General features: G+C 34.6%; 3 protein-coding genes across 4 annotated transcripts; all 3 read left to right on the top strand.

The window, feature by feature from the left end:
• Positions 1-440: 440 nt before the first annotated feature.
• Positions 441-1,522, top strand: LOC146956434 (histone H1-like). Its single transcript, XM_085728868.1, has 2 exons — positions 441-585; positions 702-1,522. Exons 1-2 carry the CDS (start codon positions 541-543, stop codon positions 1,329-1,331), a joined length of 675 nt encoding a protein of 224 aa, XP_085584994.1. The 5' UTR covers positions 441-540; the 3' UTR covers positions 1,332-1,522.
• A 3,889-nt stretch (positions 1,523-5,411) lies between these two features.
• LOC146956433 (histone H1-like) lies at positions 5,412-6,540 on the top strand. The gene is made up of 2 exons (XM_085728862.1): positions 5,412-5,690; positions 5,794-6,540. The coding sequence occupies exons 1-2, from the start codon at positions 5,490-5,492 to the stop codon at positions 6,400-6,402; spliced, it is 810 nt and encodes a 269-aa protein (XP_085584988.1). The 5' UTR covers positions 5,412-5,489; the 3' UTR covers positions 6,403-6,540.
• A 2,002-nt stretch (positions 6,541-8,542) lies between these two features.
• Positions 8,543-22,967, top strand: LOC146956432 (myosin-11-like). Of its 2 annotated transcripts, none has more exons than XM_085728852.1 (23): positions 8,543-8,915; positions 10,081-10,209; positions 11,044-11,187; positions 11,300-11,445; positions 11,521-11,677; positions 12,678-12,736; positions 13,202-13,361; positions 13,457-13,606; positions 13,720-13,856; positions 13,946-14,092; positions 14,231-14,332; positions 14,903-14,960; positions 15,058-15,159; positions 16,311-16,348; positions 19,047-19,173; positions 19,263-19,433; positions 19,532-19,663; positions 19,944-20,053; positions 21,115-21,175; positions 21,461-21,638; positions 21,918-22,132; positions 22,218-22,322; positions 22,628-22,967. In XM_085728852.1, the coding sequence occupies exons 1-23, from the start codon at positions 8,913-8,915 to the stop codon at positions 22,931-22,933; spliced, it is 2,937 nt and encodes a 978-aa protein (XP_085584978.1). In that variant the 5' UTR covers positions 8,543-8,912; the 3' UTR covers positions 22,934-22,967. The 2 variants fall into 2 exon arrangements, with proteins under 2 accessions (XP_085584978.1, XP_085584984.1); XM_085728858.1 differs by having other exon boundaries at positions 8,579-8,915; positions 11,044-11,218.
• Positions 22,968-24,572: the final 1,605 nt, after the last annotated feature.

The following is a 24,572-nucleotide window of genomic DNA, read 5'->3' as shown; positions in this document are numbered from 1 at the left end:
CCCCCTTAATTAAAGAAAAACCTTGATATCATAATGAAAAACACTAGTCATGACCACTGTACCTTCAAATCAAAATTTCTCCCAAACAACAAATCCACTCAACACGCAAAACCACTCATTAGAAAGCTCACAAAAAATCCTAAACGATGAAAAAAACCTCATCCAAATCCATGTAACACAACTGAAGTTACAAGCAAAAGAATCAAGCCTAAAAGCACACCCAAAACAGCTTCTAACATTCCAATCCAAGCAAACATAGCCTCAGCTCCTCAACTACACTCTCTCAACCGTTGATAAAAGCCTCATCCAAGGGATCACATTCAAACTAGAAAAAAGTATCAATCCGCATGAAGAGGCTCTCAACCAATGAGAATTAAGTAATAAGATATGGTCACAAATACCTTTCACTATTTAAACTATCAAAATCTTAATCTTTTCTCACACCAAAATTTCTAACTTTCTTCTCATACACATCCATTTAATTTTAACCTAAGATATTTCAATTACTTTCCCAATCTTTTCTTAACCCTAGATATTTCAATGGCAACCAAAGCTTCCAAACCTTCTCACCCTACTTATGAAGAGGTTTGTTTCAATCAAATTCACTCTTCTCAGTTTTTTTTTCCTTCTTATTATTATTTTTAATTGTGATTTCAACTTTCAATTAGATCTAATTTTTGATTTGTTTGATTTTATCACAGATGATTAAGGATGCAATTGTGACACTGAAGGAGAGAACTGGTTCAAGTCAATTTGCAATTGCGAAATTCATTGAAGAGAAACACAAACAGCTTCCTTCAAATTTCAAGAAGCTATTGCTTCACAATTTGAAGAAGAACGTTGCTGCTGGAAAGCTTGTTAAGGTTAAAGGTTCATTCAAGCTTGCTCCGGCGACGAAACCATCAGCGGAGAAAAAGCCTGCAGCCGCTAAGCCAAAGGCAAAGGCAGTTGCTAAGGTGACGGCAGTGAAGGCCAAGCCCGGCCCTAAGCCCAAGGCTAAAGCTGTTGTCAAGACTAAGGTTGTTACAAAAGCTAAAACTGTTGCTGCAAAGCCCAAGCCTGCTGCTGCTAAGCCCAAAGCTCCTGCTGCCAAGCCTAAAGCTGCTGCCGCAAAGGCCAAACCTGCTGCCAAGGCAAAAACAGTTGTGAAACCTGCTAAGGCTTCAAGGACGTCGACGAGGACAACTCCGGGGAAGAAAGCTGTGGCTGCTAAGAAGCCAGCAGTGAATAAAGCTGTGGCTGCTAAGAAAGCTCCGGTGAAGAAAGCTGTGGCAGCTAAGAAGTCGCCGGTGAAGAAAGTTGTGTCCACAAAGAGAGGGGGAAGGAAATGAGAATTAGAGAATAGTTAGCTTATAGTTTTAGTGTTGTTGTAAAGTTGTTTATTGCTGAATGTAGTGGTTCTGCAGGTGTATTTACAATTACAACATCAAATAGGATTTTTATTGAAGTTTTTAGATTCTAAATTAACGTTTGGATTTGCCTTGTATTTCTTTACTATTAATTAAACAATGAAATTATTTTATCCCTTTTTGTTTCCAAGTGTATGAATGTGTAGTTTTGTTTAGTTGATAAATGTTTGTAGGGTGAGGCCAGTCCTCTACAGTTTTTTTCTTCATAGTTTGTAGTTTTCTAATTTTGATAATCATGGAAATTGAACTAGTGTGATTTTCGTGGACTTTGAGGCTTAAACTTATTGTGATTTGTGAACCAGTTTATAAGGCTTAACAAAAGTTGTGTCTAATGAAAATGACTAAATTCTCGCAATGAATCAAAATTAGGATAACAAACTATAAAATAATGTTTAATCTACAACAAGGATTTTGTGAATCAAAATTAGCATATTTGACCATTGTTTCTCGTGTCTCTACTTTAATCAATTTTGAATTTTCAGAAACAACAAAAAATGAGCGAATGTGAAAATTTCATTGTGATGTGGCATTTGTGCGTGGAGGTGAGCCGTAAGCAGACTACACTTTCTCTATTCTTGCCAGTCAATCCAGGGAAGGATTCCGAGGAGAGTTGCTAGTAGGATATGTTCAGTAGATTTGGGTTTGATACTAGGTGGAGAGGTTGGATCAAGGCTTATGTGGTGTTGGTGTTCTTGTGAATGAGAGTCCTAATGAGTGGATATTTGTTGGGGGCTCAAACGAAGAGGTCCACGTGCTCCTTTTATATTCTTGTTCGTGGCCGAGAGCTTGAGTGGTTTGACGAGGGAGACGAGTGTTCGAGGTAGATCTGGGGAGATTGAGTTGGGTAATGGAGGTATATGGTATCTCGTCTTCAATATACATATGATACACTATTGGTTGAGGGAGCTTCGGATAATTTGGGTAGTGAAGGCAGTCCTAAAGTGGTTTGATGTACCTTTCGGGATTGTAAGGTAAACTTCCACAAAAGTAGATTACTTAGTGTAAATATCAAAGACTCCTTGCAATTGGCAGCTACATTCCTAAACTTCAAGGTGGGGGCTATCCCATTTATGTACTTGGGATACCAGTTCGGACAAGTCAAAGGAGTTTGCCAACTTGGAATCGAATGATGGAGGTTCTTCATAAAAGACCTGACTCATGGCGGAAGAGGTTTGTTAGTTTCGGGGAGAGAATTGTGTTGATTAATTCAGTTCTTGGAAGTATGCTCATTTTCAATCTATCCTTTCTGAAAATATTGGTAAAGGTTTGGAGAATAGTTGTTAAAGCTCAAAAAAGTTTCTTTAGGGTAGTTCTAGAAATGAGTAAAATTGTTAAGGTCAAGTGATCAGATGTTTGTAGGTCCAAATCGAAGGATGGGCCGAGGGTTAGAGATCTCAGATTGCTTAGTTTAAGCTTACTTGTTAGCTGTAGATGGCGCTTGTTGGTGGACATGAATTCTATCTAGAAAGAGGTCTTGACAACAAAGTATGGTCTAACTGAAATTGAGTGATCGTACCAAGAAAAATAAATCTCAATCAATTTTGTTGATCATAACATAGAACAAGCCATATCATATCAACCGATGTCCATTCCTGCATGAAATTGAGCAACATTTGTAAATCATAACATCTAGCCTTAATGCAGTCCCTAATTAGAGAGCTTCGTTGATGCGAGAGAACACCTCCTCCTAAAGCTCATCATATTATGTGCATATAAGTTTTATCTTTTGATATAAACATGTTTGCATGGATTTAAACTAAATTATAAAAATACCTTGTGATATGGTCATTAGTTGTTTGTAACTGTTTTTATTTTTATAGCTCTCATGATAGCTTGCAGTATCAACTTTTGGAAACTTATGTTGAATTTATCCTTGTTTTCTTTGATTGTAGAACAACTTTTACCTAAACTCTTTTATTATGAGTGTGTATTCATAAACGTATATTCATTTTGTTTAACAAAATACTCCGTTTGTTTTCAATTCATGGATAGATTAAAATGTTAACATTCAGTGACCTTAATATAACTTGACAATACCTCTCCCAAGAAATAATTTGACAGCTTGACAAGAGGTATGTATGTCAAAAGTTGTATGTTGATCGTATTCTTGATAGAGAAGAATGGTGTGTTGAAGGTGATTGGAATAAATTTTGGTCCCTGCAAATTCCTCCGAAGGTTAAACATTTTAAGTAGCGCCTTGGGAGGGATTGCTTACCAAATAGATCAAAGCTGCAAAATCAGAGAGTGGACTGTTCACTTGAATGTGTAGTCTGTCAATCCTACATGGAATCAAAATGTCATCTGTTTTTGGTTTGTGCTGTATGTGTTGAATGTAGGAGGAAGACTCGCCTTTGGAAAGTATTATGCATAATGTAGAATGTTTTGCATAAAATTTTATGCAGATTTGGCAGAAATTAAATATGGACCAGCCGAGGACTTATTATGCCATGATATATTGGGGCATATGGAAGAAAAGGATTGTACATATGTTCAACTGTGGGATAATATAAATGAGACTGTGGACCATGTTGCGAACCGATTCAGTGCTGTTCTACACGTGTGGCAGCAGCACAGGCAGTGTGTAATGTATCAGCTGGAGCAGACGAGCCAGAAGTTTGCATGACAGAAAATTGGACACCTGCACCTACCAGTTATGTAAAATGCAGTCTGGATGCTGCATTTTTTGCGGATGAGCAGTGTTTAGGTGTTGGCATGTGTGCGAGGGATGACTATGGTAAATTCATTGTGGCCAAAACAAATTGGTGCTCCGCGGATATGAGTGTAGCCAAAGGTGAAGCTTGAGGTATAATTCAATCAATGAAATGGATAGAATCGGTGGGACTGCAAAATACCATTTTCGAGATGAATAGTAAACAAGTAGTAGATGATGCAACATAAAAATTCACAACAGATCGGTATACGGTTTGATCCTGTCGTAGATGACGTGACAAAGAAATTCACAACAGTTTGGTATACGGTTTGATCCTAGGCGACAAGCAAATGGTAGTGTTCATGCTCTTAACACAATCTTCTCTATCTTATGTTCCTCACACAGTTTCATGCACTGAATTGTATTACCCATGTTTTGATTAATGAAACGACTTGATTTTGCTTGCGTCATAAAAACAAAAAGAAGAGAAAATTATAGTTATATAATATATGAAAGTTTGTATAATTCATATAGGACTTCAAGTATATGAGAAAAAAAGAGAGGAAGATGTTTGAGAAATTTAACTTTATATGCACAGTTCTGCAAAAAACAAAATGGAGAATTGCATCCAATGTGAGTAATATGAGTAATACCAGTTTGTTACATCATTAAATTTGTGCAAATGAATGACATTTTAACATAATATGAGTAATAAAAGTTTACTATAGTCTTATACACAATACTTGGCAATACAAGTTACTTAGAAGGACTTGTTCATCTTCAATGGCCTTTTAGGCAATTGTTCAATATTCAAATCTCATCGGATTTTCATGATTCTTGATGCAATTAAATCCTCAGTTAACCCATTATCACATGGAGTAAGTTAATCTTATCCCCAATCAAAGCATTCCCTTGAATTAGAGAAAAACATTGATAACATCAACAAAAACCCTAGTCATGACCAATGTACCTTCAAAACCAAAATTCTCCTAGACTACCGATCCATTCTACAAGATGAAACACTCATTAGAAAGCTGATAAAATTTCCTACAAGATACAAAAAACCCCAGGCAAATCCATGAATCACAGCTCAAGTTATGAATAAATGAATCCAGCTTAAAAGCACACCCAACACAACCAAACACCCCCAAATCATACAGTAACATCCTTCTTAGTTATTCTCCACCGCTCAATCAATAAACAACAACCGTCGATAACATCCCAATCGAAGGGCTCACATTCAAACAAGAAAAAAGATATCGATCCTTGTCGGGTTCCCTCAACCAATGAGAATTAAGTATCCGTATATTATTTCACTATTTAAACCATCAAATTTCATCCCTCTCTCTCTCACACAAAAATTCCAATTCCTACTCTTTTAACAAACTCTTTCTCAAAAATCAATTACTTTTCAATTCAATTCTGTTAACATGGCCACAGAAGAACCAATCGTTGCAGTGGAACCCGTTCCCGAACCAACCATCGCTGCCGAACCTCCAGCTTCGGAGAAAGATCACTCCGAACCAAAGGCTGCTGAAGAAGAGAAGAAGCCGAAGAAAGCAGCAAAGGAATCCAAACCTAAGAAAGTTTCCAAACCACGAAACCCTGCTTCTCATCCTACTTACGAAGAGGTTCGTTTCAATTTCAATTCACTCTTTTCTAATTCTTCGTTTTGTTATGAATTATAATTTCAATTGGATATAATTTTTTTTGATTGATTTGAACGAATTGCAGATGATTAAGGATGCAATTGTGTCGCTGAAAGAGAGGACTGGTTCAAGCCAATACGCAATTGCAAAATTCATTGAAGAGAAGCACAAACAGCTTCCTTCAAATTTCAAGAAGCTATTGCTTCAGAATTTGAAGAAGAATGTTGCTTCTGGAAAACTCGTTAAGGTGAAAGGTTCATTCAAGCTTTCATCGGCTACGCCAAAACCCAAGACAACAAAGCCAGCTGCTAAGGTGAAGGCTGTGAAAGCCAAGCCAGCTGTTAAGCCGAAGGCTAAAGCTGTTGCCAAGCCAAAGACCAAATCTGTTACGGCTAAGCCCAAGGCGGCTGCTGCCAAGCCAAAATCTGCTGCCACAAAGCCCAAGACTGCTGCTACCAAGCCCAAAGCTGCTGCTGCTAAGCCCAAAACTGCTGCAAAAGTGAAGCCTAATGCAAAGGTTGCAAAGACAACGACAAGGACTTCTCCAGGGAAGAAAGGTGCAACTGCAAAGCCAGCAGCAAAGAAAGTTGCGGCGGCAAAGAAGAAAGCTCCGGTGAAGAGCGTCAAGCCTAAGACTAAGACTGTTAAGTCCCCGGCGAAGAAGGTTTCTGTGAAGAGAGGGGGAAGGAAATGAGAGTTAGTTAGTGTCTTTCTAGCGTTGCCATTGTAAAGTTTTTTTTCTTTTTCTTCTTAACCATGGTCTTTTACGTTTTCAGTTTAGTTACTTTGTAATAGGTTAATAGTTCATAATAAAGTTTTCTTTTTTTTTTTTTTTTTGGATTTCTTTCGTTTTGCTGCTATCCAAAATTCAGATTAAGCAAGAACATAAAATATGAGATAGATTTCAATTTCACAATTTCCATGGAAAAATGTTCGACACACCTGAACTATAATTAGTTCAGAATTTAGAAAAAATAAATTAAAAATACAGTAGTACAAGTAATAGTTAGGAAAAATATACTCTAAGTATATTTTTTTTTTTTAAATAACAAGCTTAATTAGTTAATAATGAATTTTGGACAAACTTTGAAATATATTATTTTCTAGTCAAAACACATGCATGATCCATCCTTTTGTTCTTAATCAAAAGATTCTTTCTAATTAGGCCCCGAAAACATCCTGTTACAACTAAATTTCGTTAATATTTCATCATAATTTTAAAATAGTTCTTGATCCTCATAATAATGTTAGAAACCCTACTCCGTAATATTCATAGAGTAGTATTTCTTCGCAGTAATCTCGGTTAAATTGCCTTCGTGAAGGGAATGTTAATTCTAAACTAAATTTCCCACGACGTTATGTTCTTTTTTTTTTTGTGGTGTCCAGGGATCGAACCCCAGACCTTCCATATTTTATGCATTATCCATACTAACTGAGCTATACTCACGAGGACAACGACGTTATGTTTTATTCACGTTGTAGAAATGTTATTATCTCTATTACGATGGATGGAACTTAGGTGGAAGGTGTGGATAATATCTGTTCAGCAATAGATTCTCACTTTGCTACTCATGTCAAAGCTACTATAGTTGTTCAGCTAGGGTTTGATATTTTACAGTTTCGAACTTTGAATCAGTTGAAAGGTGGTGGTTTAGTTAAACCTTTCTGCTTAGAGGAGGTGAAACATGTGGTTTAAGAGTGTGGCAGTTTCAAAAGCTTGGATCTAGATGGTATTAGGGATGTGTGCGGTGCGGTTTGATTCGGTTTTGAGGGTAAAAGTCATCCGAACCACAAGATATAAAAACATGTGGTTTGATTTGGTTCGGTTGGTGCAGTTTTTTTGAGACGACACAATTTTTTGTTTCCAACATTAAAATCAAGTTAAAAAGCTGAAACACAACATATAAATTTTCTGCAAAGTTTTAAATTTCATCAAATAATACAATTTCATTTTACAATGTTTCCAATAACATAGACCAAGTTAAAAACGTGGATAAAAAATAATCTTATTTTGTAAGAAATGCAAAAGACTAAGATTTTACCATTCTTTAAAATTTCAAGTAGCACATAAATACGTTTTTGAAATAAAAAGCAAAGAAGGAACCTAACAAGAGAAAAAAATGTCATTTTATAAAAGTTTTCATTGAGTTTCTATGAGTATTAATTTAGGTGACATATGTTTAATTAACATTTTCTTATGTTGCGGTTTGGTTTGATTGGTAAAATGAAAACCACAAACCAAACCAAACCATGTGGTTAAGTAAGAAAATGATTTGATTAAATCCGAACCAAATGCGGTTTTTTGCAGTTTCGGTTTGAGTTGGTTTGGTTTGCGATTTTTCTATTGGGTTGGTTCCGTTTTGAACACCCCTAGATGGTATTTGTTTCGAGTTTTAAAAGATTTTTGGTCTGAAATAAAAGATAGTTTGAGGCATTTTGTTTCTGAATTTCACCAGAATGTCGCCTGCAAAAGGTATAAATAGTACTTATATTGCTCTCATATCTAAGGTTGATAGTCCTCGGTAGCGATTGAATAATTTTCATCCTATTTCTTTAATTGAGTGTATGTACAAGATGTTGGCAAAAGTGTTAGCTAATAGATTACATAATGTGATTGGCAATCTTAATTCCCATTTGTCAAAGGTAGACATATTACTTTTTTCATTAACATACTATTATTTATTTCATTTTAATACGGTACATTTTATTTTGCCAATAAAATGAATATTAGTATTAATCATTTTATTAGTAATTGTGTAAAATTCAAATATGACACCTATTGTAAGACGTACGAAGTATTTAGGAAAAAAAAAAAAAAATTCAAACTTTCAAATATGTTAAATAGGTAGCTTCAATTTCCAAGTCCACGCGCCACGGAGAGGGAAAATTGCGAGCGAGCTACAAGAATATCCACAAAAATGGCGATTTTGCAGGGTCTTCGGATCTCAATTTCGCTTCCACAAACTTCAAAACAAAGACAAGCAAAACTTCCTCATTCCATCAATCTCATTTCTCTCTCTCAATTTTTCGTCGCATTTCCATCGGATTCGAATCTGTTACGAACTTCAATTTTTGCACGATTACGTTACTTAGGTTTGATGTTCAATGCGTGTTTGATCGATGATTTCAATTTGATGAAAATGTACACACGCATGATACTGTTGGACGGTGATTTCTGTTCAGCCTAGGTTTAAAATCCAGGAAATGGTAATTTAGCTCTTAATTGTTCTATAATAGTTTCAGTATGCAGCCTAGTGGATTTAATTTGGAGCAAAAATGTATGCTATTATGTTAATGTGATGATAGTGAATAAGTAGATGATTCTCGCTTCTTTCAACTTGACTGTAATGTGTTTATAAGTGGAGACGATACTCACCATACAAGTCAATTTTGTATGGGTTGAGTTTGGCCGAACTCAAATTCTAATATGGCAGCAGAGCTTATCTAAGATCAATTGGATCGAAGAGTATCACATTGGATTGGACGAGATAAAACCTGAAAATATGTTTATAGGTTGGGGCTATCCTAACGTTAAAAGTTGGTTTTGTAGGGGTTGAGTTAGGCCCAACCTGAATTCTAAGACCGTATATGATATCTTTGTATGATTTGATTTAATTCTATTTTGCAGATTCAGATCTTTGTTACCTAGGAGTGTAACTGTGTGTTCTTGTTTAGGTTGGTTTTGAAATTAGCTGATTTGTAACCATTGCATGTAGATATTTTATGATTTATTTGAGATTGTGACTTCTGCGTGTTCTTGTTTAAGTTCATTCTGTTATGTACTCCTGCTCGTCCGACTGAGATGCTCATCTGAACTGATGATGGGCAGAAGACAAAGTAAAATGCATACCGGGAACAATAATCACTGCAAAATAACATTGTCTTTTGTCAACACCTTTTCATTTTCATGTTGTGTTCAAAACTATTGCTGCAGAAAATTTACGCAAACTTCAACTACGTCCCTGCACATCAAATGCCTATAACATTGATATAAACCTCATTGCAGAAACTATTTCTTAAAAACCATATAACACAGTGGATATAATGTTATTTTCTGAAAGGATATTGCATAGTCCCTACAAAAGATAATTCAAGCACAGAAATTTGACCCTCTTTTGCTCTTTTGTTGTGCCTATGGATCTACACTTATGTATGTTTATAGAGTGTTGTTTTATGAAATCATGGAAACAATATGTAGATTGTTCTTTGCTATATATACTGATACTAATGATTGATTAATCATTTCGGAATTTGTATATTGTTTTTGGTTATACATATTTTGCTCTCCAAAAAATAGAAACATAAATGTTTTAATTTTCAAATATGTAAGATCTTAGAACTTTCTTAATACTTTTGATTACAAATGATACAGGGCATGCCTGAAAACATAATTGTCGGTTCTCACGTTTGGGTTGCCGATCCAGAATTAGTTTGGATTGATGGAGTTGTACTGAATATTAATGGAGAAGAAGCTGAAATTCAAACTAGCAATGAGAAGAAGGTAAGTTGAAATATCCTCTAGGTTAGAACCTTTCAGTCTTATGTTTCTAACTATCTCTAGTTCCACTTTATGATGGTTTAGTTTTAAGGATTCTAGATATGTCAACCTCCTTCCGCATTTTGTGTGCTTCGCATAATTATTTATCTACATTTTAAGATAGATGTATGTAATTACTATTTCTGTTCTTTTGGAGTACATCAATCTTAGAAGTCAATTTGCACTTCCTATTCAACAGGGATATAGTAATTTCTAATTACTTTCTTTCATTTCCAGTTCACTAACATGATTGGTTTTTAATGGTCTCACCCCCTTGCTCGCTCTGTCTTGTATTTTTTTTCTTCTCTGTTATAGTCGTTCTCTTCGAGGAAAACCATTGGTTTCAGAGCCTTCCAAGTTGCAAGGTCATAAAGTATTTAAGAAAGAAAGTATAAGCAATTGTTCTACTGTCATATTAGATATCAATGATTGAGAGAGAACACGTTGATAAGCTACCTCTTATTTAAAATACTCAACAAGTTATTCTCTATTAGAAATTCCTTTGGTTTGGCAGGGAAAAATACACATCCAAGGACTTTGAAACCATTTTAAGTCAATGCAACTCATAATTGTGTCACTCCTCACTTCTTAAGAATTAAAAGTCTACTACTAAAAAGCAAATTAAGAAAGTGGTTAGAAACATTAATTCGAACGTTTGTTTATGATGTCAAAAGACATCATGCTTTATAAGACTAAGAACACAATTGATTTTACTTTACATTAGCAACACTGCTGTTCACATTTGTGGTAATTTAATGTGTTGATCAATTATCTTAAATTTTATTTTCATGTTCATAGGTAGTTTCCCGTCTGTCAAAATTACATCCCAAGGATACAGATGCTCCTACCGATGGTGTTGATGACATGACCAAGCTTGCTTATTTGCATGAGCCAGGAGTGTTGTATAATTTGGAAAGTCGATATAAGATCAATGAAATATATGTAAGATTAGCCCCACGTTCAGTTGAAATAAGTATGTTAACCTTTACGGAAGACAATGACCTATTACTGAAGCTATGAGCATCTCTTTTATAATAATCTGACATTATGGCAGACTTATACTGGAAATATTCTTATTGCGATCAATCCCTTTCAAAGTCTTCCACATCTGTATGATGCTAATGCAATGAAAAGATACAAGGGAGAGAGAATTGGAAATTTAAGCCCACATGTTTTTGCTATTGCTGAAGCAGCATATAGGTGAGTTTGGTCTGCTTTTACTGTCACATTGTCTTTTTCAAATGGTATTCTTATTTTTATTTTTTTTTAAATAAGGGCTATGATTACTGAGAAGAAGAGCAACTCTATTCTTGTTAGTGGTGAGAGTGGCGCTGGTAAGACAGAAACCACCAAAATGCTTATGCTTTACTTGGCATATTTGGGTGGTCACACTGCATCTGAAGGACGAACTGTTGAACAGCAAGTTCTAGAAGTAAGAAGGTTATCTAACTCTGGATTATGGTTGCTCATCCCAAGACATATTGTTTATACCTGCATGCTTGCTCTTGACCAAAGTAAGAACCACATAGTGATGCCTGAAAAACATATTATCAAGGACATTTGAGAACAATAATGAAGGATGTATAAAAATATATAATGAAGACCAAATATTTAACCGATTAAGGAGTGAAATGTAAAAAGTGGAAAATGTATTCAAGTGTGGAGATATTAGGCTTAAATAGGTATCAGTTAGCACATGATTTAATATTATTTTATTTATTGATAATTTGGTTTATCTTCAATATTTCCTGGGAGCTCTCGCTGCTGCATCATTTAGGAAACACAGGTACCACGGTTTTTATGAATTTAACAAGTTCAAGATGGATTTGGCCTATTTTAGGACTTTCTACTATGAATTTACTAGAAGAATAGGTAACATACTGCTGTTCAAGAAAATAAACAACAACAACCAAAGCCTTATCCCACTAAGTGGGGTCGGCACAGTTCAAGAAAATAAGGCTAATATAAATAGTTTCAAGAGATGGCTGAAATAGACTTGTATTTTATTAGTTTCTAGATTTAGGTTGCGTTTGATCATGCAGTAAACTAGTTCAAGCTCCTCCTCTAGTCTTTTCACCTTCTTTTTTCATATCTTATAATCTTGTCTGTACTCAATTCTTATTTATAATATATTTTTGTATGAATAAAATAGAAAGCTTAGCATATTTTCCTATTATAAAAAAATTATGGTTTTGAATATTTTGATTTCTCTTTTTTTCTTTCAAACAGTCGATGTTAATATTATTAGTAATTGTTAGCATTATTATGCTGGGAGTGGAGATTGAACCCTCGACTTCACTCCTTAACTCCTCCAGCCACCAAACCAACCCTGTATCCGTTCCTTCTTTTGTTTTGTTAATTTGTTCTTTTGTGGTTTAAGTTAAATGTTACACTCATGATTCCTTACAAATTTTCAACTCGTAATGATGCAGTCAAACCCAGTTCTTGAAGCATTTGGTAATGCAAAAACAGTTAGAAATGACAATTCCAGGTAAGAAAATTCATAGTTATGCTCTATGATGCTTTGGCTTTTGAAATGCTACAAAATGAATGTGATAAGTATATACTCTAGTAAGTGTATTTTCTTAACACTTTACCTACACTTCCTTGTATGTGATTACTAGTATATCGTTCAATTTTGAATTGAATACTTGAATCATTTTTTTCTTCATCCTTTTGACTTCACCATCATATACTTATCCCATGGATGTTATATGGTTATGAATTTTATTAGGAAAATTTTAGTTAATTATGGAATTAAAAATGGCGATATTTCTCCATTTGTTAAAAAATTTCGTCAGGATCGATTTCATCATTTCATGCTTCTTATTTTCAAGATCGGAGAGAATTAGCTAACCTAGAAAAGGTTCTTGCTCATTATAAATTAGTGATTTCAATAACAAGTAGCAGCTTCACATCAACTTCTGTTTTTTTTTTCCTTTTCTTTTTCCTGCAGCCGTTTTGGAAAATTTGTTGAGATTCAATTTGATAAGTATGGACGAATATCCGGTGCAGCTATCAGAACTTATCTGCTCGAGAAATCTCGTGTTTGCCAAATCTCAGATCCAGAGCGTAACTATCACTGTTTCTACCTTCTCTGCGCTTCTCCTCCAGAGGTAGGCAAGTCAAAGCATAATATTTTCTATTGGCTATTCTTCATGAATTGTATAAATTTCTTGGGAGCATTCTGAATTTTAACTGCTATTGTTAGGAAAAGGAGAAATATAAGTTGGGGGACCCGAGATCATTTCATTACCTTAATCAATCCAGTTGCTATGAATTAGCTGGTGTTAATGCTGCTCACGAGTATCTTAGCACCAAAAGAGCCATGGATATTGTGGGAATCAGTCAGGAGGAGCAGGTATGGCTTTGACCTTTGTTGGTGACTCCAATATTTCTTATAGCTGCCTACATGCTTCATCAAACAACTTTTAAGTAAAATTAGCAATATACCTCCTTCGGCCTTGCTCTCAGGATGCAATTTTCAGAGTTATTGCTGCTATTCTCCATCTTGGAAACATTAAATTTGAAAAATCAGAAGAAACAGATTCATCAGTTCTAGCAGATAAAGATTCCAAGTTCCATCTCGAAACAACTGCAGAACTTCTAATGTATGGCTGATTTTTACTATTATCATTGTGAAATATCTTTCTTTGTATTAATACTATTTATTTATGTATTGAATTTATTCTTATTTCAGGTGTGATCCTAATGCTGTGGAAGTTGCACTATGTAAGCGTGTGATGATCACCCCTGAAGAAATCATTGAAAGAAGTCTTGATCCTGTTGCCGCAACAGTTAGCAGGGATGGTTTGGCGAAGACATTATATTCTCGTTTGTTTGACTGGTAATATGGTTTTGTCACGTGTAAATAAAGTGTGAAATGTCTGATCATTGCTATTTAAGTTTGAACTATTTCTTATTCAACCATAGAAAGAGCAAACAAAAATGTCAATTACAATCATCTGTTTTTTTGTTTGTCCAGGTTAGTCCAGAAAATTAATATCTCCATTGGGCAAGATAGTAACTCAAAATGGCTCATTGGTGTTCTTGACATATATGGCTTTGAAAGCTTTCAAAATAATAGGTGAGAATATATCATATTACAGTGAATCTGTGATCTTACTATTGTATTATTTTGTTTGCATACTAATTTAGGAAGAAACAGACAAACACACACTTAAACAGGGTCTCACATATTCAACATTCCTTCAGTTATTCCTGGTAATATATATATGTGCATTTATATTATATATCTTCAATGTCCCTATTGTTCCCGAGCTTCTTTTTAGTCTTAGGTTGCTTGAACACCCTTATCCTCAATATAATATTTATCCCTTAATACAATTGACGTTTTGAGTTAGATCAGATGTAAATACAAGTTTTGCTTTTGGTAACTTCTAAAAATAAGATAAGCCTGACAGCATATACGGTGTTCCCCCATGAAAATGAGATCACAAGTCTTTCCCTTATAGATAAATGTCAGATTATAATAAAAAATTGTGAATTGTTATGATTGAAAATTGATCACGTTTTTGTAAATAATGAATCAACGGTCTATAAAAGAGGGTCATTGGTGTATCCTTTCCAATGAGGTACACCTTAACCTTAGACCAAGGAAGATAAACCCACACTAATATTAATTTACTCTTGGCAGTTTTGAGCAGTTTTGTATTAATTTTACGAATGAAAAGCTGCAGCAGCACTTCAACCAGGTATGAGGTTAGTTTTTATTTTTATTTTTATATATTTGACAATTTCAACTGTCACTTTTATCTTGACATGCAATCTGATGTTGATGATGTCCTGCAGCACGTTTTTAACATGGAGCAAGAGGAATACACAAAAGAAGGGATTGATTGGAGCTACTTAGAATTTGTAGATAATCAAGATGTGCTAGATCTCATTGAAAAGGTTTCTACAAACTGATTTTGACTTAGTATCTCTTGGTGGAACTTATGAAATATAATTTGTACCCGTGTATTTTTTTAGTAACCTTTTTGAAACGAGACAAAATTACTGACCCAGATTCTAGTGCAAGGAGCACTACCAAGGGAGCGGTTGGGTAAGAGCTTATGTATAAACCTTAGTTAAGCACTTATTCCTAAGTGCTTATCATATGAGAGCTTATGTATAAACAATATTCATAGGATCTAGTAACACTTCCACAAGTGTTTATATCATAAGATAAGATACAAGTGTTTATATCATAAGATAAGATAAATCTATATAAGCTCGTCCAAATGCTCCTCAAATTTAGTACAAAGCTTAACGAACATTGTTAGGTTCCAATCATTTAGTAGCAGCAAATCAAATGAAGTATTGACATGTGTTGTGAGTTGCGTGCTTTGATATGCATTTTGTATTTAAAGTATGCAAGTGAAAATTACAAAAGATATTATTGAGTATGAAATTTCAATAATCTATAGGCATCCCAAATTTTGATCCATTTGGTGCTCAGCACATGCCTACTTTAAGGGCATCAAGAGTTGTAGAGTGAGAAAGAGTAATGATAATCCTCTTCAAAAGAGAGTCTTGATTATAGATTTCCACCATATTTGGTGGGAGTTGGAAGGCATATTGTAAACCTTCCTAGTTGGGTAAGAACGAGGGAAATCCTCTTGTATCAAGAGAGTCATTGTAATTCTATGGGGTGGCGGAGACTTTTTTTGATCGTAAGATCTTATGGTTTTTCTTTTACATCTTGAGGGTTTTCAATGTTAAAATATTTGGTTTCACTCTTTTTTCATTTTTTTTTCCATTGCCTATCTTATCACATGGAAAAAGAAATTTGTTCTACTATTTTTAATACAAATGAAAATGTGTTTTATTACAGATGTGTCCTGTTCTATAAGTTTTTAAATTGGTTATATTCTAGCGTCTGCGGCATGTTGTATCCGTGCTTTATATTTGTGATAAATGCTCCTCACATCATGATTTTTCTATCTGTAAAATTTATGTTTTTAATATCTGTAGTATATTTCTTTTGGAATTTGAATAGATTTAATCCTCTTAATCTGCTTTCAGAAAGTTATAACACATGGTACAAATTTACTATTTTGCAGAAACCAGGTGGAATAATTGCTCTGCTTGATGAGGCTTGGTATGCACATTCTTTCCCCTTCTTAATTCTTATATTGATATACCATGTATGTATTTGTATATTTGGAAAAAGAGATAGCAGATTAGAGAAATGGGAGGACTTTTGGGGTTGCTAGATATAATTTAATATGTTATCAGGCCGACGTACCAAGTGATAGACTAAGTTTCATAACTTTACCATGCATTCTATTTTCTGAGTTGATGGTTACTGTTTAAGTAAATTCAGTCTAAGATATCAGCAAGTAATGGGATGCGGCAAATTGATATTTGGCAGTAATTGGAATATAGGATTTGATATTTAGTCGTATAAGGTGAAGGAATGCGATAGGATACTGAGTTTGGGCCTAAGCCCAACACCTAAGATGAATGGGGAGGTCAGATAAGAAATAATGATGCTGCAGTTATAACGAGAGCGCATCACAAGGGGGAACTTATTCTGTATTTTCCGTTAGAACATTAGAGGTTTGGGCATAGAAGGGTTACCTCCTCTCTGAGGAGCTTATCTGTTGGATTTTAAGAGGTCTTCTTTTGTAATATGAGCTTATCTGTTGAGCTTATCAAATTTGGGTGGACTGTTAGGCTGAATGCTTCTTTGAGGAGCATGAATTTCACTCAGACGATGAGTTACAGTGGACATTCATGAGTATGGCAGTTGTATCCATGCTTCGGTTATAGGGAAATCAGAGAAGAATTGATGACGCAGCAGTTGTTTGGGGAATGCAATATAGTTATAAGGATAGGGCATCAAAAGGAGGGGATTCATTATGTATTTTCGATTAGAACCTTTGAGGTTTAGGTATAGTGACAGTTATCTCCTCTTTAAGGAGCTTAGTTGTGGGACTATAGGGGGCATTTTCTTTTGTAATATTTCTTATCTTTTCACTATTACTAATACCATTTATCGTGATGCTCAAGGGGAGGCACAATGTTACTATCAGAGATGGAGGAAATTTGGGCTAAGAAAGTGGAGTTGCTAGACTTTACGGGGACATATCCAATTGGGTTGATCGTTAGCGCTGAAAGGTTCTCTAAGGAGCAAGAATTTAACTTATATGAATAGTTGCATCGATTATTCATGTGCATGGAAGGTTTAGCCATGCTTTGGTTTCATTTATGGTGCCAAAAGAACCTAGATTTAGACTGGAAGTCATTTGGTTTGGCTGTGATCAAAAGATTAGGAGACAAGCACGGTGGCTGTCTTTAGAGTGTTGACAACCTTGAAACAAAAGAACCAAAGTGAGATTGCATCACACAGCAAAATTTTTAGCATTCGCTGGAGAAGCTGAAGAGGAAACGAAGGACGATCATGGGAGAAGAAAAGAGCAAATGACCAAATCGTTGGCAAAATGAAAAAGAACGACAATACGTTTCATGACAGTAGGTCAAAGTACGATGGTGTCGAGACGGGATCTTGACCTATCGATACTTCAGCCAGTGCATTGGACCGAAGAACAACTATTTTTCTCTTTTGGGAAGTTGAAAAGGCAGTGAAAATCCCTTTGTTGGATATTTTAAGTGCATGTTGTTTCAATTTCTGGTGGGTTGTTGTTGGTAGGAAAAATTCCTGGAGGGATACTTACCGTTAAACTGGCAATTAGCAGTGCGTGGGTTTTTATAGAAAATGAAGCTGACTAGATGGCAAAGAATATATTCTATGTGAATATTAATGGCTTTGTATATTACCAAACAACCAGCATGATCCCACTTTATCTTAACATCTATGGCCTTTGTATGCTGAAAGGAAATTGCCTGGGGAAACTTTATTTTGCTGATTTGGAAGAGACTCTGTTAGTCAGTTTTTACTTCAGTGGAAAGGGGAGGGGAGGTCGTGGAAGAAGCTCTACGGGAGGAAGAGTTCAATGTTCGTAGTCAACTTCTCAAGCTCAGGTTTAAGACAAATATGTTTTTCTAGTGGCAAGCAGTGATACGACACTATGTTTGGCCTAACCCAACAACTAAACTTAATAGGGAAGTTGGAGAAGAATTGATGACATGGTAGTTAGTTGGGGGAATGCAAGATAGTTTTAAGGAGAGAGCATGGCAAGGTGAACCCATTCTGTATTTCGATTAGAGGTTTGGGTGGAGAGAAAATACTGTCTTCTCTGTAGAGCTTAGCTGTGGGATTAGATGGGATTTTTTTTCCTGAAATATTGCTTATCTTTTCAATCAATAATACTCCCTCCGTTTCAAAATGAGTGTCGCTTTAGCCAAAAAAATTTGTTTCAAAATGAATGTCACTTTCAGTTTCCAATGCAATAATAACTTTTTCTTTTCAATTGTACCCTTCAATTAATACTCTACACACTACTTCCAAAGTATTACTTTTAAAACTAACCAATAGTTAATAAGGATAATTTGGTAAAATAATCATTCTCTTTCTTTTAATCATTGCATTTCTTAATATGTGTGTAAACACCTAAAACGACACTCATTTTGAAACGGAGGGAGTACCATTACTGTTTCTCGTGAGTTCAGGTTTTGAGAATGTGTAAGTTTTGGTCTCTTGTTCACTAGTAACTTTTCCTAAAATCAAACGTAAACTATGTTAAGATTGTTTTCTGATAATTCATCCTATTGAGTAATTAATGATTTTTTGCAAAATTGTTCATATGCAGGTCTAAACTTCTTTCAGTTTCTTTCTTCTTTTTTTTTTTTTTTTTTTTTTTTTTTGTATTGACATGATCATTGTCTGCATGCAGCATGTTTCCCAAATCAACTCATGAAACATTTTCAACAAAGCTTTATCAGACATTCAAAGATCACAAACGCTTTATCAAGCCAAAATTGGCACGCTCAGACTTCACTATTGTTCATTATGCAGGGGTGGTGAGTTTGATTCTTCATCGTGTCTATGCAAGATACCATTTTTCACTATGGTTTTTGCTTTAATCTGTTTTTTGTGTGCTTCTTTTCAGGTCCAGTATCAATCTGAGTTTTTCATAGATAAAAACAAAGACTATGTTGTTCCTGAACATCAAGTCATGCTAAGTACTTCCAAATGTTCATTTGTATCAGGCCTTTTTCCTCCACTTTCTGACGAGACAGCAAAATCTGCTAAGTTTTCTTCTATTGGCTCTCGTTTTAAGGTATCTAAAATATAGTTCTTTACCTTTTAAGAAGAAAATATGCTATCTGATAAGCCTTACCACAATTGAAAGGTGGATACTTGTACTTATTTGTGCAGCTACAACTACAGCATTTGATGGAAGCGCTCAATCTGACAGAGCCCCACTATATTAGATGTGTGAAGCCAAATAATCTATTAAAACCTGGGATATTTGAGAACATGAACGTCATGCATCAATTACGTTCTGGTGTAAGTAGATTTTGAACTTGAGTTTTGACATTATTGCTTACAAGGTTGGACTACATATTCTTCCATTGTCTCTTCACATTCTCCACTTACTAACATTTTTACTACATTTCTTTCAATTAAATAATGATTTTGTTTAGTGAAATCTTAATTGTATTTAATAAAGGATAATTTGCTATTAAAGTAGTGTTATGAATGTGAATGAGCAACCACAAGTGCCAATAGCCCTTTGCTTTCTTTGAACCAGCGTTTGTAGAATTTATCCTCGTTGTTGATATTGTAGGGTGTTCTTGAAGCAGTGAGAATAAAATGTGCTGGATTCCCCACTCATAGGACCTTTCATGAATTTTTAACTCAATTAGGCATTCTTGCTCCAGAGATTCTTCGAGGGAAGTAAGTGTAACTTAACACTTATTTTAGCCAAAGCTGTTTCGTAGCTCCTTCCTTTGGTAATTTTCTTTGCAGGGAATCTTATAAATCGCTGCAAAAACAACTTAAAAAGTTAGGCAAAATAGGATTTGAAGCAGTATTTTTTGGATATGAAGTTTCACAACGTAAAAGGAATATCTTAAGTTTGAGATGGTCTATTGCCATCACCCATCTAAAAATGGAGAATCCTTATCTGTAAAAATGGAAATGTCTAAGTAGAAATTACTTTAAAGAAAACATTAACTATGGTTCAGTACTGTTGTATTAGAACTGTTAAAGAGTTCCACATTGGATAAGAGATGACCTGAACATGTGTTTATAAGTGGGGGCAATCCTCACCTCACAAGCTGGTTTTATGGGTTGTGTTAGGCCCAACCACAAATTCTAAGAAGAACATTAATTATATTTTATCTGCATGCAAATCAATAGTGTTTTGTAGTAAATTTTACTCCCTCCGTCCTAAATTATATGACGTTTTGGGCATTTCACACGTATTAAGAAATGTAATTAATTTTGTGTGGGAAAGAGATATTATGAGTTGTTTTACAAAATTGTCCTTAATAAATGATATGGGAAAGATAAATGAAAGAAAAGGAATATTAATGCTTCATTGGTATTGTAAAGCGACATATAATTTGGGGCGGAGGTAGTATCTATGTACTCCCTCTGGTCCTTATTATAAGATTTCCATAAAAATAATTGGTCTTATTTATAAGAAAATGTCACAACTTTTAAGTTATAGTTATTGTTTAAAAGACTTTTGTACCCTTCATTTAATGTTTGTTTTTTTAATATTAGCGTGTGTATTTAATATTTCACAATTTTCTATAAGGGTATATTTGTAAAAATATTCAAAAAGTTATATGATTAATGATTGCATTGGTTTTGATGTTTTTTGGTTTTGCTTCTTTTGATAAGGACCGGAGGGAGTATGATTTTAACAGCTTTTTTTATCATGATACCATTGGTTTCTGCTTTGATATTTACCGGGTTTCCCATCCTAAAAATTATCTGCATGTGTTCAGCTTCGAAGAAAAGGAATCGTGCAAAATGATTTTAGAGAAGATTGGGCTGACAGGTTATCAGGTAGAACTGGAATTCTATTGAATTTAATTTGTTACTACCATCTAATATTTAAAAAAATTAAAAATTGTTATCCTGTAACATTAAACTTGCTGTCGTTTAGATTCTGATGTTGTGGTATTTTCGTAAATCTTTTTCTGGTTCTTACACATTTGATTGGGGCATGTAAACTGCTCATGCTGAAAAATGTGTGTTCTAACTCACATATGTTAACCGAAACTCTTTTTAGCAAGATGCTCTTGTATGGTGAACCGAACTTTTCATAATCGTGTTAAGTTAATTTTCCAGATAGGGCAAACAAAAATATTCCTAAGAGCTGGTCATATGGCAGAATTGGATGCTCGGAGAGCATACATGCTTAGCAACTCTGCAACAATTATCCAAAAGCATACTAGAACTCATTTGAGTCGGAAAACATATACTACACTGTGGAAGTCCTCTATCTTTGTGCAGTCTATTTGCAGAGGTTCGATATTTGTATTTTACAACTGTCCTTATGGTGTTCGTAATGAAATGGTTAAGTCATGAGGATTTTTACAGTTTTGTCCTCCCTGATATTTCTTTTTTTTGGAATAGCTTCTTCATTTCTTTCTCTCTACAGGTTCAATAGGACACCGAACCATATATTTAAGAAGTTCTGCATGCAGAATTCCACAAGCATTCATCCAATCAATATATTCCTGAAATACATTTTAGCTTCAAATTTTTTTTTTTTCCTGAAATACTTTATTTTTGTGATTTTTAGGAGAACTGGCACGGAGACAATATTATCACATGAAGAGGAAAGCAGCTGCCATCAAAATTCAAGCCTATACACGTGGAAGATTACCCAGAAAATGCTACTCTGAAATAAAGACTTCTGTCGTTGTCTTACAGTCAGTTTTTCAGGCTATGGCTGCTCGACGTGCTCGTGATAAATTCAGACATATAAGGCAAACTAGGTCATCAACTATTATTCAGGTTAGATCCGTGTCCTTGTAATGTTAATATGTTTTTCCAAAATATTTTTGTTTTTCCTGAAGTTTTAGGAACGAAAAATATGCAGTCTTATTGGCGGCGACATAAAGCTCTCGTTGACTATCAGAACCTTAAGAAAGCATCAATCATTTCACAAAGTGTCAATCACTCTAACGATCAACAAGAGAAGAAGGTTCTATATAATATTTACCCTTTTCTTAGATTTTATGTGTTTGATTTTCTTAAATTTCTCGCCTTGAGAACTATTATTAGAAACTATTATGATTTATATACAATAGGGGAATATGTTAGAACTTTAAGGTGGACTACTTCCTTTTCACTAAGAAAGAAACATTATTAGGATTTTCTTTGGTCTTTAAATGGCACTGACAATAATGAATATATAAAAACCTGAAGAACCCTCTTTTAGCATAATTTTCTTTGAGACCTTGCTGCTGACATAACTAAATGAAATGGTTTGTTATCATGGATTGCCAGGTTGTGGAGATATCAGTTGAAAATGAAAGTACTGCCATGGAAGAATCTCCAAATTCACTCCACAAGGAATCCTCAAGTTCTTTCCAAGATAATGAAAGCATTCAAGCTATTAAAGGTTTCTCTAGTCCCCTCAGAGACACTGAAAGCAATGAAGCTATTAGGGATTTCTCTAGTCCCCTTGGAGACACTGAAAAGATTGAAGCTCTCTCTAGTCCCATCATAGTAGCATTGTCCTTAGCATTGTATAGTTCTTTTTTGTTTTACCTTTTGTTAGTTTTGTCATATACTTGTTTATATTGTAAATAAAAGTTTTATAATATATGAGTATTTTCTGTTTTTATTTTTATTTTACAACGAGAGATTTTCAAACATGTCAAAACTCTTAACTGGAATCAATAGAACGAGGAAAAATTAAGCAATATCACTACATAGCATCTAATCTTAATGAAGTCCCTCTTTAGAGAGCTCCATGGATACGAGACAACACCTCCCCCTAAAGCTCATCATATTATATATGTGCATATATAAGTTCTATCTTATGCCAACCATTTTTGTTATGTATTTAAAATAAATTATGAAATAGTATATGCACCGAAAGATTTTCTCTCAACCAATTTGATTTACTAGCATATGCTATATGAATAGTGGCATATGGTGGTAATTTCAAATTGTGTCAGAACCAAGTTTGAAAGCATGGCAAGTAGTAAAAAAACGGTGCATCAATTGTTGACACATGAACATCACAAGTTCACATTGTATGAACATGGAAGAACAAGCAACTTCCTGCATCTATAAATAAAGGCTTCGGCATCAGAAGCAAAACACAACAACACAAGTAAAGTGAGTGAATTACATCAACAGAGAGTTAGAGAAAAACTCAGTGAGAGAATTTTAGAGAAAATTCTTAGGTGTAATTGGGTTGTGGGTTATGAGAGTTTGTGAGTGTTTCTAAACACATATATTCCCTTTTTTATTAAAGAGATCTGCAGCAGTCCGGAGAGTAGGCATTATTGGCCGAACTTCGTTAACAATTTTGTATGTTATTATTCCGCATTTATTTCACTTCCACTTATTTGACTATGTGGAAATTTTGTGTAATTTCCTAACAAACCTGTGCAAAGCATATGTCGGACTCGGATTCATCATTGTTTTCTTTAATTTTGTGTAATTTGACTATGCTTGGTCCGAGTGGTAAGGAACTCAGCACCTTAAACAAGCGGTCAAATGTTTGATCTCTAATTCTTTTTTAATTTTTGAGATAGTAATGTGGGTTTCAAATGTAGTTTAGATAGTATAGTATACAAGAGTTAGTTGAAATTTGAAAGGAAATAGTAGAAAGTAATGTGAGGAATTGGAGTAAGGAGTAGATTGTATTGCTCTGCATACTTAAAAATGAACTAGTGCGATTTTCATATATGCAAATTGGACTAGTGCGATTTTCATGGACAATCTTAACCTTATTGATCTGCGAATCAGTTTATAAGGATGAGCTTTTGTTAAGTAAAGTGGTGGAACGAGTAAGGAAATATCAAAGTTTAATGAAGGACTAGATTATCTTGAGTTACTTAAGTGTTGGTCCATATTGTCTTCTGGTTAACCATAGAATCCAGACTTGCTCTTAGAGTGTTGACTTGCTGCGAGATATCCCGAGCTTATGCTTACATATCATGTTATGCAAACTTTTAGTTGACAAAGTTTGTTATCATCAAAATATAAATAGTAGAAGTTGTATCCGAATCAATCTGGTTCTAACAATCCCCCCATTTTGATGATGACAAACAACTAGACAATTGATGAACAATTTTCTTTTACTAAACACGGAATCTCCCCCTACATATGATACTCATACTTTGAAAGAAATTCATAATGCAAATGCATATACCAGACACGTAGTAAAATGCAGACAAGACACATGAACGAAGATGCATACAAACACAAATCTAGC

Source organism: Medicago sativa, chromosome 1, assembly GCF_051527215.1.
Source record: "Medicago sativa cultivar Bolivia chromosome 1, Bolivia_mono, whole genome shotgun sequence".
Lineage (NCBI taxonomy): Eukaryota > Viridiplantae > Streptophyta > Magnoliopsida > Fabales > Fabaceae > Medicago > Medicago sativa.
Note: the sequence above shows the minus strand (reverse complement) of the source record. Positions and strands in the feature narration are given on the sequence as shown.